The 19,833-nt window shown below is 41.7% G+C and overlaps 1 protein-coding gene across 1 annotated transcript; it reads left to right on the top strand.

The window, feature by feature from the left end:
* The first annotated feature begins 65 nt into the window (after window positions 1–65).
* cog2 (component of oligomeric golgi complex 2) lies at window positions 66–19,332 on the top strand. The gene is made up of 18 exons (XM_084076713.1): window positions 66–208; window positions 1,407–1,568; window positions 3,001–3,066; window positions 3,149–3,229; window positions 3,345–3,448; window positions 4,043–4,151; window positions 4,882–5,061; window positions 5,778–5,902; window positions 6,452–6,578; window positions 6,754–6,893; window positions 8,460–8,521; window positions 9,193–9,344; window positions 14,004–14,189; window positions 14,626–14,698; window positions 15,099–15,241; window positions 16,565–16,704; window positions 17,142–17,325; window positions 18,095–19,332. Exons 1-18 carry the CDS (start codon window positions 152–154, stop codon window positions 18,191–18,193), a joined length of 2,190 nt encoding a protein of 729 aa, XP_083932839.1. The 5' UTR covers window positions 66–151; the 3' UTR covers window positions 18,194–19,332.
* The last annotated feature ends 501 nt before the right edge of the window (window positions 19,333–19,833 follow it).

Below are 19,833 nucleotides of genomic sequence, written 5' to 3' on the forward strand. Positions count from 1 at the left end.
ATCCTTCTTTTTTATTCTAGCCATGTTTGCGGAAGAAGCGCCGCCGCTCAGTCCTCCTACTCTATCTGAGCCTGAAGTAGCAGTTAGCTAACAGGCTAACAGCTGCTCCTCCGTTTCCCCTTCTGCTTAGTTTGACAGCTTATCATCAAATATGAATCTGCCAAAAGGACCGGATTCTTTGTGCTTCGACAAAGACGTTTTTATGAAGGTGAGACCTAAAAACAAAATGTTATTCCAGACAGTACACAGTAGCAGCAAGCACACATCAGACGTTAGCCAGTGCTAACGTTACGAAGCAGTCCTAGTTTGTCGAAATGCCAATAAATATGCAGACTACTCTTAAAGACTTAAAATGCAGTTAATATTTACAGTTTTTGACACTAATCAGACGTTAGCAAGCTGTGGTGACTGTCACTAGATCTGCCTGCCTGGCTTTCTACAGCCCTGGTGGTACAGGTTGGTTGTCTCTTGTCTTGTGACAGACACCAGGGTACTGTCTTACACCAGGGGTCTTCAACGTTTTCCAAGGACCCCATATAGCTGAGAGACAGATGAAGCAGCCAGGGACCCCCTACTACATATTGTGTTGCGGATTATATTTTTGTTGTTGATCTTTTTAGATTTCAATTCATAGATAGCTTCATAGACTTGTTTGACACACATTATCTTTTCTTGGATTCATGTTAATGTGTATACTATTTTCAGACAGTTAACCGTTTTAAACCCTCAATATTTAGTCAACTTGACTAATATGTCTCTGCTCTTTTTCCCTCTACAAGATCTACAAGCTCACAAGTGTGAGCTTGTAGATCTGCTATTTTCTGCAAATTATGTTCCCCATAACACAAAGATTTGTCGGACCCCTGTTGAAGACCCCTGGTCTTCACAGTAACATCCCCAGTGTTCATTTATCTCTGAGATGGTACAAATGTAACCAAATGGACTCCTAAGGGTATAAATTGATGAATGAACACTGGGGATTTTACTGTGCAGTCTTTCTAATGTTTTTTTTCTGTCTGTCTATATTGTTATTTTTCATGCCTCAGTTAAACTGCTCCTAGTCTGTACATCCTGGTACTCTGTGTGGCTGACTGTCCATTGTTTCCTCCTGTGTCAGTCAGTCCATGTACCTGCCAGACCTGATCCATGTTTGACCCATAATTAACGTGATACCCCCCTATTAACCACTTAAAGCCTATATAATACTTTGTTGCTTGTCAATAGTGTAAATCTTTGCCAAATATCGACCTATTTTGGGGAATTGTTTGTCTACTTTTGTCTATTATGATGTGCCCAGAATAGGTACCCTACTGTAGGTCCATTGGTGGTTTAAGTCATACAAGCCAGCTAATACCTGCCTAAATTGTGGTGTTGTCCCACTGTCTCTGTGTCTTGCTGGCGTCCAGGATGACTTTGACGTCGACCAGTTTGTGTCGGACTGTCGGAAGCAGGTCCAGCTGGAGGAGATGAGAGAGGACCTGGAGCTCTACTATAAGCTCCTGAAGACGGCCATGGTGGAGCTCATCAACAAGGACTATGCCGACTTTGTCAACCTCTCCACCAACCTGGTAAGTGGTTGTTGTGGCAGTCGCGTTGATTGTGGCCCTTGCTTTACACTCTGTAAATCACACTGACATTCTGGCAGAGTATGTGGCAATTTTAGGTCAATTTACAGGATGCACCAATTTCTCACTATACTCAAAGCCATTTACCAATAAAAGAGGGGGAATTATGCCCTTGTGTGTCAAAATAGCCAGTTCTCTCCCTCCCCTTTGTCGTGGAATTCTGGATCAATCAGCAATCGATGAGGCACATAGGAGCTGAGACAATATTCTAGGTGGTGGTGGTTATGCTTTATGTACATGATATCATGGTCAGAAGTACATTAACACTCATGTCACTGTGGTACGGCAGTTCTGCCACGAGCACAGGGCAGAGATCATAGTTATACTGTAGCTGCCTTAAGGACAAACTGAACCATAACAAGATAGGCTGTACCAAAACAATAGCTATTAGGCCTAGTGGAGACATTTAGCCTCTTACAAGCTGTCAAATATCATAATGTATTGTAGAACTATTACAAGTGATGGTATAATATATAAAGGTTACAAGCAGCTATATAACTTCTTCCATACCTTCCTATGTGGCCAACGGACTATGGCAGCAAATACTGTATAACCACTACCATCATTCGCTGGGTAATCTGCCATAGCGGCAAGTATGGTTATGGGAGGGGGTGGTGAGCATCAAGGGAGTTGGTCAGGTGTTTCAACAAATCTTGGAACTGTTTAGGGAGGCGAGCCCAACTACTTTAGAGGAGCTTAGATTCGGGCAGGGGGGAAAAAAACAGGGACGACCGGCGTGTGCTCTTATTTATCGGCAGCGTTATGTCTTATGACATATGTGTTCCAGACTGCAAGCTACACTTCAAATAACACCCCCTCCCTTGCTGTCTCGTCCGCAGACAGACAACCCTGACTGGGTAGAACCGCTGCACTGAAGGCACACAAAATGATAATGTAGCTTATGCTGAAACGGGTGATTCATTTGGTAGTGACAGCAGACAAGTTCACAACCAGATTCAACCGAAGAAAGCGACCTAAAAACTATGCTTCAGCTTGGAATTGTCCCTCAGGGTAAAACTTCCTTGTTGTCACATGTCCCATGTGCCTACATTTTATTTAGACAAAAACATTACAATAGTGAATGGTATACAGAGTCGCACTGAAAAGATTGGCTTGATTATACATTTCCGTCGAGGTAAAGATTTCTCCATCACAGCATGTCGCTTGGAGCGATGCATGTCTGTTTGCCGTAAAACATCAATTAATAACCCAGGATTTATTTTCATCAGAACTTTGAAAATTCCTGATGAAGATCTATTGATCGAAACATCGAACGAACAGCAATAAACAAGTGGAGCTGAGAACCAGCATGCAGACTTAATACTTTTTCATAGGTAATCCAAAATTCCCCCCTCATTCTGCATTGTTTTCTCAGGTTGGGATGGACAAAGTCCTCAACCAGCTGTCCGTACCCCTTGGACAGTTACGAGAGGAAGTGCTGGTATGTATTCTGTGTGGGTCTATTTGTCTTTCCTCTTTTGTGCCACAGTGTGTACACATCAATTGGTCATCTTCTGTTGCAGAGCCTGCGGACTTGTGTGAGCGAGGTGATTCAGGCCATAGACAGTCAGCTGTCTAAACAGGAAGACCTGCAAGAGAAGAAGGTTTGGGTCCACATATATTGTCATCAGCATATCGTTTGTGTCCTCTGGCTTGAAGCAAGCAGCTGTTATTCTTATCAAGTGTTAACACTATTCATTTTCTCTCTCTGTCCTCCAGGTGTGTGTGCTCAGGCTGATCCAGGTGGTGCGGTCAGTGGAGAAGATTGAAAAGATACTGCATTCGCAGAACTGCAAGGAGTCCAACACTCTGGAAATCAGCAGGTAGACGGCTGAGCTGGCTGAACAGGACGGAAGCCTAGGTTGTCACTTGGAAGATCATTGATGCAGCTGAATATATGGGCAATGGAAGAGTCTTGTTTTATGCCTCCTTATTCTGCGTTCACACTGGCAGATACAAAGCTACAGAATAACATACATTTTCAATGGAAGTCAGCAACAGGATTGTCAAAGCTAGAAATGTGTTGAAATGTTTCCCCTCATTCAGTGCAGAATATTAACTGCTGCTTGTTGTATAGTATGTGTGTTTGTTTCTTTTTTGGGAGGTTCAGTACCCAGAAAGCTTTAATAATGAGAAACTGGACCCTGCATTACACATTGTTAGGCATGCATCTTCTGGCGCTGGGGCCAAGAAATGTTTACAAAAAGTATACCAGAGTCTGAGTGGTTTGATCAGTGCTCTGTGTGTGTGTGTGTGTGTGTGTGTGTGTGTGTGTGTGTGTGTGTGTGTGTGTGTGTGTGTGTGTGTGTGTGTGTGTGTGTGTGTGTGTGTGTGTGTGTGTGTGTGTGTGTGTGTGTGTGTGTGTGTGTGTGTGTGTGTGTGTGTGTGTGTGTGTGTGTGTGCGTGCGTGCGTGCAGTCCTTTGTTAGCAGGTCATATCCTAGAGAGGATAGCTACAGAATTTAATCAGCTTCAATTCCATGCTGTACAGAGCAAAGGCATGCCCCTTCTGGACAAAATCAGACCTGTAAGTGTGTTTGTTATTCAGTCAAGCAACTAATCAATCGCTCAGCCAGTTCACCATCCATCCATCCCTCCATTGGTAGATAATGGTTTACATTTAAAAAGAAAAAGGAGTAGCCTCTGCAGTGCAGTTTCCTACTGGTCTATTACTACTGATTGTCTACTAAATACCTTGTTGGACTAGCAATAATGACCACTCGTGCTGGCTTTTACACTGAGTACCGTATACATCAACCACCTTCCTAATACTGCATTCACCCTATTCTAGTGCAGACAATCCATGCTGCTGATATAAAGTATCTACAGTACACCTCAAAGCAACTACACTGTATAAAATCAATAAGGGCTCAATGCTTGCACATGGATTTACTATTTATACCTGCTTAAAGGGATAGTTCACTCCCAAAATGACTTTTTTTCTATCGATTACACACCACATGGAGACTTGAATTCATGGAAGTTTCTGGTAGGAGACTCAAAGTGTCAATTTTGAGTGTTCTACCGGAGACACAAGCATCTTTCCGCCGGTCATCAAATTATTGGCCTAGGAATGCGACAAAAACAAAAATCTCCATGAAGTCTCCATGGGGTGTGTAATCGATAGAAAAAAAGTATTTTTGGGGGTGAACTATCCCTTTAAAGGAATGCCTAGGCACTAGCATCCTTATGTTTTTAGCATTAATATGCATTATGAGACCTCTGTGTCAGTGTTTGATGGTTCTGTCCTGTTCCAGCGTATCGCGGGCATCACCTCCATGCTGCAGCAGTCCCTGGAGGGGCTGCTGATCGAGGGGCTGCAGACATCCAATGTGGACATTGTGCGTCACTGCCTGAGGACATACGCCACCATAGACAAGACCCGAGATGCAGAGGCCTTGGTGGGACAGGTGTTGGTCAAGCCTTACATGGACCAGGTAAATGTTGCATGCGTTTTCTTTTTTGTTAAAGCAAAGTTTGAGCCCTTTCTTGTCTTCGTCGTTTGGTGGTGAATATATAATAGTAGAGATGAGGTGGGAAGATGTGAGGCCGAGTGGATGATATTAAATGCAAATTTAGAGCTTGACATTTCAAGTACATGTAGTATAAGGTCCCAGAAATGAGAAGGAACATGTATATTTAAAAAGTCTTTATTTTTAGGGCTTTTATGCCTTTTATTTGACAGGACAGTAGGAAAGGGGGGGGGGGGGGTTGACACGCAGCAAAGGTCGGCGGGATCGGGAGTCGACACGCACGCAACGCGCTGTCAGGCTGGATTACCAGCCTAGGTGCCCAGATGGTTACACCAACCGTCCAGGCCGAGCTGGGCTTACTGTTATTGACATTTCAAGTACATGTAGTATATTTTAAGTGGCTACGTAATTCAAAAGGATGCCGACATGTTAAGACCATACAGTTGGTCTTCATCAGGGCAGTCCACTGAGCAGCCTGGGCACGAATGAGCAGGCAGTGTTTCTGTTGTGCTCTGCTTTAGGAAATAAAGCAAGTGCAAAGAACCAACACTGATTGATACATAATCTATATTTGTTTGTCTATTTTGGATCAAAATGGTGGGTGCGGATTGAAGGACCTCCTCTCTTTTTGTGGAGTCTCCTTTCATCTGTTCTTTTCCTTTCTGTTTTGGTATCGGTAGGTGATCGTGGAAGAGCAGGTGAAGTCCAGCCCTAATGGTCTTCAGCTGATGTATTCTAGACTGCTGGAGTTTGTTCCTCACCACTGTCGACTGCTTAGAGAGGTGACCGGAGGCGCCATATCCAGGTACTAGAAATGTACTATCATGGAACCAAGCTGTCATGATAATCATCTGAAGATGGACAAAATGTTTTATCTTTGTACTACCAAGAGCAGATCTGGAGTGTTTACAATGATAAAGCATTTATTTGCACCAAATATGAACATAGTGCTTATTTGACAAAATATTCATTGCTCAAGTAGCTCTCTGTCTTCCTTTTTAATCCATTAAAACTGGGAACGCATCTGTAACCACTGAAACCATTATTTTATACTTTGGCTATTCAAAAATAGCAGATATACAAGCACTCGTGCCGCGCTATATGAGCTTGTAGATCTGCTATTTTTTGTAAAGTGCATCCTCTTAGTTGTGTAGTTGTTGGCTTCTCACCCTCTTTTCCACACAATTTCACAAATCATTGTTTGTAATGTCGCAAATTTACTTTATTCTCTTAAAGAGTGTCAAGTTCAAGACGGGCACATTCTGCCTACTTCTGTGTAGACGTAACGGCTTAATGCAGATATAGTGCCCTCTGAAGCTATATGTTTCTGTTTTGATGTCCCCTCTTGCTACAGTGACAAAGTAGACATCGTTCCTGGCTATGATTTCCTGGTCAACTCTGTGTGGCCGGAGATCATTCGAGGGATAGAGGATAGGATGAGTTATCTCTTCAACGCTGGAAACCCTGACATATTCTATGAGGTACTGCCACACTTTATGTGTGTATTGCGTTTTGTGATTTTTGCATGTATAATATGTGGTAACCCCATTTGTGTATATGTGTGCACACTCGTACATACGGTATGTCAGCCTAACGTTACACCATCATAGCCTAACTATAGTGTGTGTGTGTGTGTGTGTGTGTGTGTGTTGCCAGCGGTACAATGTGACCATGGAGTTTGTGCGGAGGTACGAGCGCCAGTGCAGTTCCCAGGCCAGCGTCAAGAGGCTGAGAGTTCACCCTTCTTATACAAGGTTCCACAACCATTGGAACCTGACTGTCTACTTCCAGATACGGTGGGCATTTCACTTTTGTTTTTATGTTTCCAACACCACACACTACATTGTGCACTACAAATTCTTACACACACACAGACACACACACACACACACACACACACACACACACACACACACACACACACACACACACACACACACACACACACACACACACACACACACACACACACACACACACACACACACACACACACACACCCCCACCAAACAATCCTACTCACACCATCAGCGATGTAAAGCGATATAAAGTGGAGCTGTATACACTATGGACACTACAGGGGAAGACAAATCCACATACAAGAAAGTTCTATATCAGCTTCTAGAACAAGCGGAAATTATGATACATGCTGTATGTTGACAGAACGTTCACATACTAGAATTAAAGGACAAAGGTTCACTCAATGAATGGGGAAAAATACTATTACATTTTAATATTACAATGTTCTTTTCCCTTTTCAGTAACAGTGAAAACTTCTAAGAGGCAAATACTGAACTATGCCACTAGAGGCTGCCATTAGTTGGACATGCTTGGCTGTTGAGTTTTAGAAAGCACAGGGCAGTCTTTACTGTTTGCCAACACACCACCACCACCACAGTCAACACACACACGCACACACACACACACACGCACACGCACACGCACACGCACACACACACACACACACACACACACACACACACACACACTGACACAGACACAGACACAGACACACAGACACACAGACACACAGACACACAGACACACAGACACACACACACACACACACACACACACACACACTCTGATGGACACAGCCCACATGTGCATACACCAATTTGCGTCATGACGAAGGTAAGTTCCCTGCATTTCGCAATACAAGTGCAAACATCCTGCACAGTAAGTACAGTATCTTCCCGTAAGGTACTTGATTATTAGTACAGATAGTGTTTTTCCATGACATCAAGTAGCTAGGGCTGTCACGATTATTTTACTTGACAATTCATTGTCGTTCGATTAACGATTTAATTCTGTTTCTGTCGTTGAACATTGTGAACATTATGAATAAAAATTACATTTCAAATAACTTGCATACTGTATTTAATAACTTTATATATTAAAACCAACATTAATTGTGGAAATAAATTCACACGTTTTGAGCTTATAGGTCTGCTATTTCCACTATGTTCCCACTATTTTTGAAAAGGTTTGAAAATATATGAAAATCTTTCAACATGGAAATGATCATGACTATTACGATTATCAATAATTGCGATTAAGCAATTATGTAATAATTGTGACAGGCCTAGATGTAGTGTTTACAGTTCACAATGGGTACAGCATTAACCCCTGTCACTGATTGTTATGGAAACATTTTTGCTTATAGCTTTCCTGACTTTCTTTATCATTTTTACACTCTCTCCTCTTTTTCCTCTTTATTTCTCCCGCTGCTTCTCCCTCTCTAAACCTTCTACCCTCACTGCTCCTTCTTCTATCCCTCAAATACCCCCCCCCCCTCTCTCTTTTTCTCTTTTTCTCTCTGTCTCTCTCTCTGTCTGTCTGTCTGTCCTCCTCTCTTTCAGGTACAAGGAGATAGCTGGGAGTCTAGAGAATGCTGTTAGTGATGGACTAGAGGCAGCACCATGTAAGCTTTTCCAATCTGCATCAATGGTATTCAAACGTTTTACCCATAAGCCCCCCCCCCCCTTTGCCAAGAGGGACTCATGGGGACCAAAATATAAGAAAACAATATTATTTATTTTCCATCTCACCTGTTCCCTACCCCTTGTAATTCCTTTGCACCCCACTAGGGGGGCCCGCTTCACATTTTGAATACCAATGTAGTCACACACCACCACCTTCTTGGACCTGTTACATCTATACGTTGTTCTACCTTTCAAGCTGGGAACACCTCTGTGTAATGTTTTTGTTGCTACAGTATGTATTGCTGTTGTCGGGCAGAAACCTCTTATCTCCATATTCTAACTTTTTGTGTTTTTCCCGTAAATTAACGCCCTACTTGATCATACTACAGTGTTATACAAAAGCATTAAAAGTAGCAGAAACGTGGCGTGAAGCAACGTGTTTTGAGCTTGTAGATCTGTTACTTTTGCTATTTTTGAATTTGAATCCTGAAAATTAACAGTTTTGGTTTCAGTTTTGGTTACCACCCGACAGAGACGATATAGCAACATAATAAAAACATTTATGAAGTTTTTCAGAAAACGTAGGTAGGATCTAGAAGGTGTTTTTTTTAATCGGCTTCAGGTCTAACTGGGTGAACTCATACGCGTGTCCGTTCATCTGTCCATCCAGCGGACAGCGTGTACCACCTCCAGGTGTCCCAGGTGTTGTGGTCTTGTCTCGTGAGGTGTTGGTCAGATAAGATCTACCTCTCACAGCTGTCCCACCGCTTCTGGAAGCTCACGCTGCAGCTCTACTCGCGATACGCCATCTTCCTCAATGAGGTAATCTACAACCGTAATAAATATTCTTTATATGCACAGCACCCTTCATAATACTGACTGCAGCTCCATGTGCCAACAAGCGGCACCAGGACAGCTACAAATAGACAGTGTAAGGACAACAGTTGTCATTATACAAGAGCAGAACTGATGAATGCTGTAAGATGATTGACTGCTTTGGAGTCACTTAGTACATTCTCAATACAACTCTAATATCAGCCAAACAAGAGACTTTCTCTGTAGGTCATACTACCATCTCAACTAGTATAGTCCTTGGGCCAAACCCCAAAATCTCACATATCGCTACCACCTGGGATGGCAAATTCTAGTTGGGATTTTTTTATTCCTATACATCCCTAGATATTATTTTTGTATGATAGACCTTCCTGAGGCCCAGCTAAATTGGGGTTATCAGCTGCTAAAGTTACCACCCCCCATTGAAAAATGGCATTTTAGACACATGTGCATATCTTGGTATTGGCTCACGTTCAGGGCATATTACAATGTTTTATATTTTATGTTTGGTATCATTTTTAAGGGGACACTTTGAGCTTTCATTCGAGCCCTTTGGTGACTATGTATGATAAGTACAGTGGTCACTGGAGCTCTTCAAACCTTTAATAACCTTTTTTTTCTCACAATTTCCGCCTAAACCATATATTTTCTTTTAGTTCTGTGGCATCAAGAAACATCAAACAACAAGAGACACAAAACACAACAACTGGAATACTGACATGACCCTAAGGATTCAGGAAATGTATAATTTACCCATAGTATTTCATTCTGGGGTGGTCATTTTCAGCCTTATCTTAAACAAGCACTTTTTATGAGAAATAGACCGGTCAATAGGCATATAAGAAAGAGTACCACTAAACCTCCCTAAACATTGATACAAAAGGGTTTTCAATTGATTCTGGTACGTTTAGGCATGCTTGAGAACATCCCAAATATCCAGGAAAATATACTTAGCAGAAAGGCATACTTTTCAAGATGCCATCCAAGATGGTCATGCAGTTCTGGGCAAGAACCATGCAGTGTTTTGCATGCAGTACAAATATGTAATTTCTGCCTATTGTAAAAAGGAGACCACTTCTAGGAGAGGAGACTGCATCTATAGCTGTATGAGACCACTGTACTGTATCTAGAAACCACTGTACTGTATCTAGACCACCACACTGTATCTATTGCTATCTGAGACCACTTTACTGTATCTAGAGACCACTGTATTGTGTATATATACCACTGTACTGCATCTATTGCTATATGAGACCACTGTACTGCATCTATAGCTATATGAGACCACTGTATTGTGTATATATACCACTGTACTGCATCTATTGCTATATGAGACCACTGCACTGCATCTATAGCTATATGAGACCAGTGTATTGCATCTAGACCACTGTGCTGCATCTATATCCCACTGTACTGAATCTATAAACCACTGTACTGCATATATAGACCATTGTACTGCATCTAAAGACCACTGTACTGCATCTATAGACTAGCTACTGTATCTATAGACTGCTGTACTGTATCGATAGACCACTGTAGTGCATCTGTAGACCATGTAGTGCATCTGTAGACCCCTGTCGTGATCTGTAGACCCCTCTAGTGTGTCTGTAGACCCCTCTAGTATGTCTGTAGACTACTGTCGTGATCTGTAGACATCTCTGGACACCGATACTGCATCTGTAGACCCCTCTACTGCATCTGTAGACCACTCTAGTGCACCTGTAGACCACTCTAGTGCATCTGTAGACCCCTCTAGTGCATCTGTAGACCCCTCTACTGCATCTGTAGACCCCTCTACTGCATCTGTAGACCCCTCTACTGCATCTGTAGACCCCTCTATGCATCTGTAGACCACTCTAGTGCATCTGTAGACCACTCTAGTGCATCTGTAGACCACTCTACTGCATCTGTAGACCACTCTAGTGCATCTGTAGACCCCTCTACTGCATCTGTAGACCCCTCTACTGCATCTGTAGACCACTCTAGTGCATCTGTAGACCACTCTAGTGCATCTGTAGACCCCTCTACTGCATCTGTAGACCACTCTAGTGCATCTGTAGACCCCTCTACTGCATCTGTAGACCACTCTAGTGCATCTGTAGACCACTCTACTGCATCTGTAGACCACTCTACTGCATCTGTAGACCCCTATACTGCATCTGTAGACCCCTCTACTGCATCTGTAGACCACTCTAGTGCATCTGTAGACCACTCTAGTGCATCTGTAGACCCCTCTACTGCATCTGTAGACCACTCTACTGCATCGGTAGACCCCTATACTGCATCTGTAGACCCCTCTACTGCATCTGTAGACCCCTATACTGCATCTGTAGACCCCTATACTGCATCTGTAGACCCCTATACTGCATCTGTAGACCCCTATACTGCATCTGTATATCACTCTAGTGCATCTGTAGACCCCTCTACTGCATCTGTAGACCACTCTACTGCATCTGTAGATCACTCTAGTGCATCTGTAGACCCCTCTACTGCATCTGTAGACCACTCTACTGCATCTGTAGACCACTCTAGTGCATCTGTAGACCACTCTAGTGCATCTGTAGACCACTCTACTGCATCTGTAGACCACTCTACTGCATCTGTAGACCACTCTACTGCATCTGTAGACCACTCTAGTGCATCTGTAGATCACTCTAGTGCATCTGTAGACCACTCTAGTGCATCTGTAGACCACTCTACTGCATTTGTAGATCACTGTACTGCATCTACCGAGCCTTTGTGGCGACATAGTCATGTTAAATGTGCTTTATATATACATGTTTAAAGCTGTGTTGAGTTGAGATGCAGTATAGTGGTCTATAGATACAGTACAGTGGTCAATGTATGTGGTCTATAGATGCAGTACAATGGTCTATACATGCAGTACAGTAGTTTATAGATTCAGTACAGTGGGATTGGATGCAGCACAGTGGTTTATAGATTCAGTACAGTGGGATATAGATGCAGCACAGTGGTCTAGATGCAATACAGTGGTCTCATATATGCAGTACAGTGGTCTCATGTAGCAATAGATGCAGTACAGTGGTATATATACAATACAGTGGTCTCTAGATACAGTAAAGTGGTCTCATATAGCAATAGATACAGTGCGGTGGTATATATACAATACAGTGGTCTCTAGATACATTAAAGTGGTCTCATATAGCAATAGATACAGTGTGGTGGTCTAGATACAGTACAGTGGTTTCTAGATACAGTACAGTGGTCTCATACAGCTATAGATGCAGTCTCCTCTCCTAGAAGTGGTCTCCTTTATACAATAGGCAGAAATTACATATTTGTACTGCATGCAAAACACTGCTTGGTTCTTACCCAGAACTGCATGAGATAGGCATACATTTGGCATGTCTGTACAGGAGAGGCTTGTAGGTATCCATGTAACCCATTTTCATTCACATATATTGAGGGACAGCTCAAGGGACCATTTGGAAAATGGTGATGGTCGTTTTTCCCTCGCCAAAATGTTGTCTTAACTTTGAATCATTAGGTATTTAGCCCCCTTCCCGACAAGGTAGCATGACAAGGTTGGTCCCATTGGAAACCTGAGGTTGTCTGGAATCAAATGGTATCTCTATCTTTGGGCTACGTCTAAATTTGAGTGTTCCACAGTCTCCGAAAGACAGTCTCGCCGGCGTTCCAGCCAGCCATCCCGCAGGTCATAGGGTTAATAAAACATTGAAAAAAACACACTTGGGACCACTTTTTTTCTTGGGATCATCAAAATCCCAATATTAGAGGTCCTATGGATGCCAAAAATCAAAACTAGAAAAAAAAATAAGCAGTCGCGCGTGGACCCCTCCTAGGGCCTCTACTACTTCAGCTTTGATTCCTGAAAAAACTGCTCCACCACCAAATAGGCCACACCCACTTCATCAACTACTTTAATTGGACACAGGTTTGTTAAATTTATAAAAAAAAAAAGGAGCAGTGTGATGTCCAAAAAGTGTGTTATATAACTTTTAATATGTTGTTGGCTATGAATGAAAATCCGCCTATAGAGAAAAATAACATGTCAAAAAATATAAAAAGCTGCTCCTATGGAAAGTCTATCATATTTTTATTTACTTATATTGGCCCAAAAAACAATTTAGTATAGGTAAGGTTTTGCCAACTTAGTGGTAGCGATATCTCGTCTGGCCCAAGGACTAGTAAGATTAAATATACTTAAAGAGCAGCAAGATCCAGATTTAATATGATGATATTTGATACATAATATGCATCTATAAATATAGATCATCACCTGGGAATGTGTCATTACCTGACATTAGTTACCGAGGGCAATGCTGAATTTTAAGGCGATAATTGTTTTATCACTTACCCAAAGCCTTATTTAGTCTCAAGATTAGCATTTGATCAACACAGCAACATGGCATGGTGGCCATGTTTGACACATTGGGTTGCTTCTGCAGCAAGTTCTCTCACAGTGACATGATGCCATTTTAGTGCTTTGTGCTGATTGGTCAGCTACTGACAAATCAACACTTGGGTTAATCAGATATCAGCCCTTGGGCTTATTGGCTTATTGGCTTATGACCCTCTTGGTGCATTTATCACTCCCCTCACCCAGGGCAAATAAAGGCTGGATATATGATAATATACAACATTGCCTGACTGGTATCCTGATAGGTGCTGACAAAGACTCCGACCCCTGATGTGCCCAAGGAGCCAATTAGGCCTCTGCCCAGCTCTGCCTCTTCCACCTCCAGCCGAACCTCAATGGACGAGGCCGGCAGCGAAAGCGGAAGTCCCGCCTCCCTCTCGACCAAACAGCTGGTCTTCATCGCAGCTGATATCCAAAAACTACAGGAGCAGGTCAACACGCGCACGCACACACACACACACACACACACACACACACACACACACACACACACACACACACACACACACACACACACACACACACACACACACACACACACACACACACACACACACACACACACACACACACACACATACACACACACACACACACACACACACACACGTTATGTGCCATCCAAGCTTCACTATAAAGTATTTAATGTAAGTAATGTATTCCAGTATTTCGTGAGGAGCCGTGTATTTGGCATGCATTTGTAATAGTAAAGTTGAATCCCAGTCTGCACTATCATTACAGTGCTTTCTTTTATCTAAACTGATCATAAGTGTGATATATATTCTATTTCTGTCCCATTTCATAGCAGTTTCTTTTACACTTTGATACTGGCCTGACTGTGTGCCTGTGCCTGTTGCTCTCCGTTAGATCCCAGTGTTGTCAGAGATGATCAGACAGAGGCTAGAGGCCATAAGCTTCAAAAACTTCACCATCGTGGAAGGTAAGCCAACCCCACACGGAATGAATGTGCTATTAGACACAAGTGCTCATCACATGGCCAACATCCCTTGGGCCTAGTAGATTCGTATGCCAGTTTTATTTTGTTAATTCATGCAGAACCATGTAGTGCCAATAGTTATTATTACTAGACCCGTCGGGATGTATGTTTACTAGGGCATTGGAACATATACAATAAATTCAAATTACATTTATGTTGTCCTTTTAGAAGTCAAGCTCACAACGCATCACATTGCGACGCTTATAGATCGGCTATTTTCGGCAATTTTCAACAGATGAATGTAAACTATAATTGCGATTATCTCAAATAATTGCGATCAGGCAATGATGTAATAATTGTGACAAGCCTAATGTTTACTCGCACTCTCTCTCTCCCTTCCCAGATGCTCTGTCAGACTCTAAGTCTTGTCTGTCAGGCAGTATTCCTACTCTTAACGCCAAGATGACCCAGCATCTGACCGAACGCTGCTGCCGCTTCCTGAAGAGTGCCTCCGAAGTACCACGTCTTTACCGCAGGACCAATAAGGTCAGTGTGCACCTCACCAGTTTCATTGTGTCATTAGAAAACTGCACAGATGTTTGAAAAAAAAAGAGAGGACCTCTGTTACTTATTTTTGCACGTATAATGTAACCCTTATTTATTGAATGATATTTGCACAGCATATTGGCACTTAAGTATTCAGTCGGGCATCCTAACATGCTGGCAAACGTATTTTGTTGTGTGAACAAATGAATGCACTTTCTTTGTTTCAACTGCAAGATAATGACAGAATCAACATTTTTAGGTTAACTGTTTAACTGAAACCTACATTTAAAAATGAATACTCTTAACTGAAACTTACATTAACAGTACATATGAATAATTTTGGTACATATAATATTTTTCTTTGTTATGCAAAATAAACGTTTTAGTATACAAAAAGTATTTTGACACCATTGATCATAATATTCGTTGTTTATATTCATAGATTACAGTACTGAGTTCGCATATCTGAGACTGCTTTGCAGTGGTTTATATCATATTTATATATATTTCAAAAAACATTTGAGAAAACAACATTTCACAAAACACATTAACAAAACCCAACCTTCCAGGACACACATCACAAAATAGTATGTTTCAAAATACCCAACATTTCACAAAACTCAATTCAGAAAACACAACATTTGAGTAAACAAAACGGCGTTTCTGAAAACACATTTCAGATTACGGAAAGGGTAGGACAACTAGACACTAGGCCAAGTGAATTTGAAGTTTATTCAGCGTATGCTGTGATGTTTACACAGATCCCAGTGATGTGTGGTGGCTCTGAACACAGCCAGCTGTTGCTTGACATGGATGTCCCAGCATGCAGTGAATTACTAATGAACGCTGCCCAGAGCTAACTGAGAGTCTAGGGATGCAACTAATCGATTATAACCCCCCAAAAAAAGACAATTTAATAAAATCATCGATTAATAATTTATTCCTGTTTTGGCCATGTCATTATAGGTGAAAAGCTTCAAAGAAATATATTTTTGTTTTAAATAGCCGATTGACAAACTCTGAGCCTTTAGATCTGCTATTTTCAAAAGATTTGAACAATATCATAGTGCAATGAAGTATAAATTCATTCATTGATTCATTCATGCTTCACTTCTACTCCTTTTCGAACAATGTATGTTTAGTTTTATTGTGTATTGTTATTTTGTGTGCTTTGTTGTTCTTTTATGTAAAAAAAAACATTCATTCATTCAGATATTTTCTCAAATAAAATGCGCTTCAATATTATTTGATTAATTGAAAAAGTAATTCGAAAGAATAATTGACAGTTGCAGCCCTAACTGAGTTTACTTCCTCTCTGAACAGGAAGAGCCGGTGCGTGCATCGGCATACATGGACAACGCCTTGCGTCCATTACACCAGTTACTAACTGATTCAACGGGACTGGTTACTCCTTCGACAGCACAGGAATGGCTGCGAGTCACACTGTCGGACTACACACAGAGGTGGGCCTGCACGCAGTCAAAAGTGTACACAAAGTTGCAAAAACACGTAACATTGCTGGATAGAAACTTAAGCTGGCATTGTTGATAATCACTTGAGTAAAATTGTTGTCCCTTAGTAGTGTGAGGCGCAGACATGAATGATCTTTGTGTGCTTGTGATCTTTCGAGACTTGGACCATTAACATGAAAGGAGACATCCTCACTTTTAGATAGCACACAGAATTAGGCACACATTGCCTACAAGTCCAGCCCAGAAATATTCCCCAGTTTAACACTGAAAGTTTAACATTAAAACGTTTGTTCTTTGTGCCTATAAAATGCTGGATTATATTCACTTGTAATATAAAGACAATTAGTCTTCTTATAGTGTAGTAACCAGCGTTTTTGAGTGTCTGCACACTCATGTCTCCTGCCCGCATGCCCTTGTCGTTCGTGCAGGTACTATGAGACCATCTCGGACGTCCTGAGCTCAGTGAGGAAGATGGAGGAGAGCCTGAAGCGACTGAAGCAGGCCAGGAAGGGCGCAACCACAGCCTCTACAGCAGGAACTAACGGAGGACTCACAGATGACGGCAAGATCCGCCTGCAGCTGGCACTGGATGTGGAATATCTGGGAGAGCAGGTAGTGCTATGCACACACATTACATACACAGCCATGCATGTATACACACACACACACACACACACACACACACACACACACACACACACACACACACACACACACACACACACACACACACACACACACACACACACACACACACACACACACACACACACACACACACACACACACACCAATTTGCAAACTAACACAAAACGAGTATACGTAGTTTAGTCTCCAGACTTTTGTCTGGTGTCATTGGCTGGTGTTCGGAAAACGTACTTTTGAAACGAACTAGTTACTTTACAAAGTTTTTCATAGGTAATCCCTTTACCGTACTTGGAGTTACCAACTTGGAAGAACCATGCTTATGAAATATGCCTTTTGGCAAATTGTTGACTCCAATTTTAAAGAAGCAGTCACTGAACACTGTCGACTGTTACCTAAAGAAAACATGAATGACAAGATATCTTTCACTTATTGAACTAACCAAAAATGAGACCAAATATATGTTTTGGCACGTAAAATGTACATGTGCACAAGTGCACATGTGGATATCTCCAATAAATGACTGGCATCAAGCTCAGACAGCCATGTCAAATCATCTAAAAAATTACTGCAAGATCATTTAGATTAAGGCTCTATTAAAAGAATAATTCTTGAACCCAACCAGTTTGGTCCGACATGACATTTGGTACCAATCAGAACTTCATCACTGACACTTAAGTGTCGCGTTTCTTGATCTTGATGTCTCTCTTCAACGTCGCTGTCATCTGTGCCTCAGATCCAGAAGATGGGTCTCCAGCCAAATGATATCGCAATGTTCTCCACCCTGATGGAGCTGGTGCAGGAGGCTCGGGAGTTGGCCGAACACAACCCGTAGAATGCTGCTGGGCTTGTCAGAACCAGAACCCTGGCTACACACCGAGCTCAGTTCTGCAAACTACTACATCCGCCTCATGTTTGAGAACTTGGGCCAAACATACAGCGTATTTGGAAAATACACGTTGTATTTGGCTCTGCAACTGGTTAGGATGGGGCATGTCATTCCCCACCAACTTCCCATTTAATAATAAAATGAAAACGCAGTGGGTCTCATTTGGTTGGCCTTATCTTCTTCTGTTTTTAACATGCTTTGAAACAGTTGTTCCATGAATGCTAGAATAAAGTCCAAGAAAGAATTTCTATAAATGAGGCCCATAGAAAGTTAGTGAAAACCTATCAAGTTCACATCTCGTCAATCTGCGACTGAAGTCTCTCTCACCCGACCAGCATTGTTTTTCTCTTTTTTTTTTGTGTAGGTTATACTTTGTCATACAATGGTGTCACGCAAAAATAGCTGATCTACAAGCTCACAACAAGTTGCATCCTGACACGTTGCGAGCTTGTAGATCTGCATTTTTTGCTATTTAAAAGAAAACATATATATTTTATGAAAATGTATTCTGTATAATTTATTAAATCAATTAGCTGAACTGTTGCACCCATACTACCAAGCCCTGCCAGAATTATAAATTATATGGTCCTGCTGGATCAATGCACCACAGGAACATGAGTTTTTCAAGGTCTTAGCATTGGGTGGAGAGATATAATATAGTTTTTTCATTTGGGAGATTTGAATCATCACCATTGGTGCAGGTATTGTTGTTTAAACTAAATGATTAATGTTGGCACTGGTACTGTTTTTTTTTAAGGGGAGCAAAGCATGTTGAGGTTAAGTAGTAAACTAACAGATGGTGGCTTTTCAGAAAATGACTTATGATGCTTTTGGTTATTTCCTCTATGCACTATTCAGTGGAGATAATGCAAGAATCTCCAGTCCATCTCTAATACATTTTTCTATAGAAAGAATGTCAGTCTGTTATTCTGCAACACCAACCACATTTTTCTGTTATCTGGTGAAGGATGAATTGTAAATAAAGTAGATAACTAGTGTGAATTATGTACATTTCTATTCCAATTAAAGTTGTAACATTATGGTATTAACATGAACTTGGTAATAAAATACAACTTTGAATACAATATTTGCTTGTTTGTTGTATTGAGGTCATATGAGGTAACAAAAAATAAGTACATTGTGCTACAAAGTATTTGGGTGCAGGGTAATATTAAACACATTAATATACCTGCACTCAAGTATACACTTGATGCATTATACAAAAATGAACACATTTTGATGCATCATCACAAGCTTTTGTCAGCATCATCACTAATTGTAACTAACTAGAGGTTCGGGCTGCTGCGCGGCCCTCCCGTCTAGTATTCTGGCCCGCACATCAGAGACAGCAGAGCGTGTCGACGTTCATTACAACACGGGTGTTTGTGTCGACACGCAAATCGAAAGTGAAACCTAACTGCATCATGCAAACCGTAAGCGAAGCGAGACCTAACTTGTTGGAGACCCAGACAGAAACAGCTTGGAGAGGCAGACACACAAACAGCCACACATGCGCGCGACGACTCTATTGTATATTAGGATACTTTAGGTTTTCTCTGTTGTACATGAACTATTATTGGGCACTG

The sequence above is a fragment of the Gymnoscopelus microlampas genome (assembly GCF_963454915.1).
Source record: "Gymnoscopelus microlampas genome assembly, chromosome: 13".
NCBI lineage: Eukaryota > Metazoa > Chordata > Actinopteri > Myctophiformes > Myctophidae > Gymnoscopelus > Gymnoscopelus microlampas.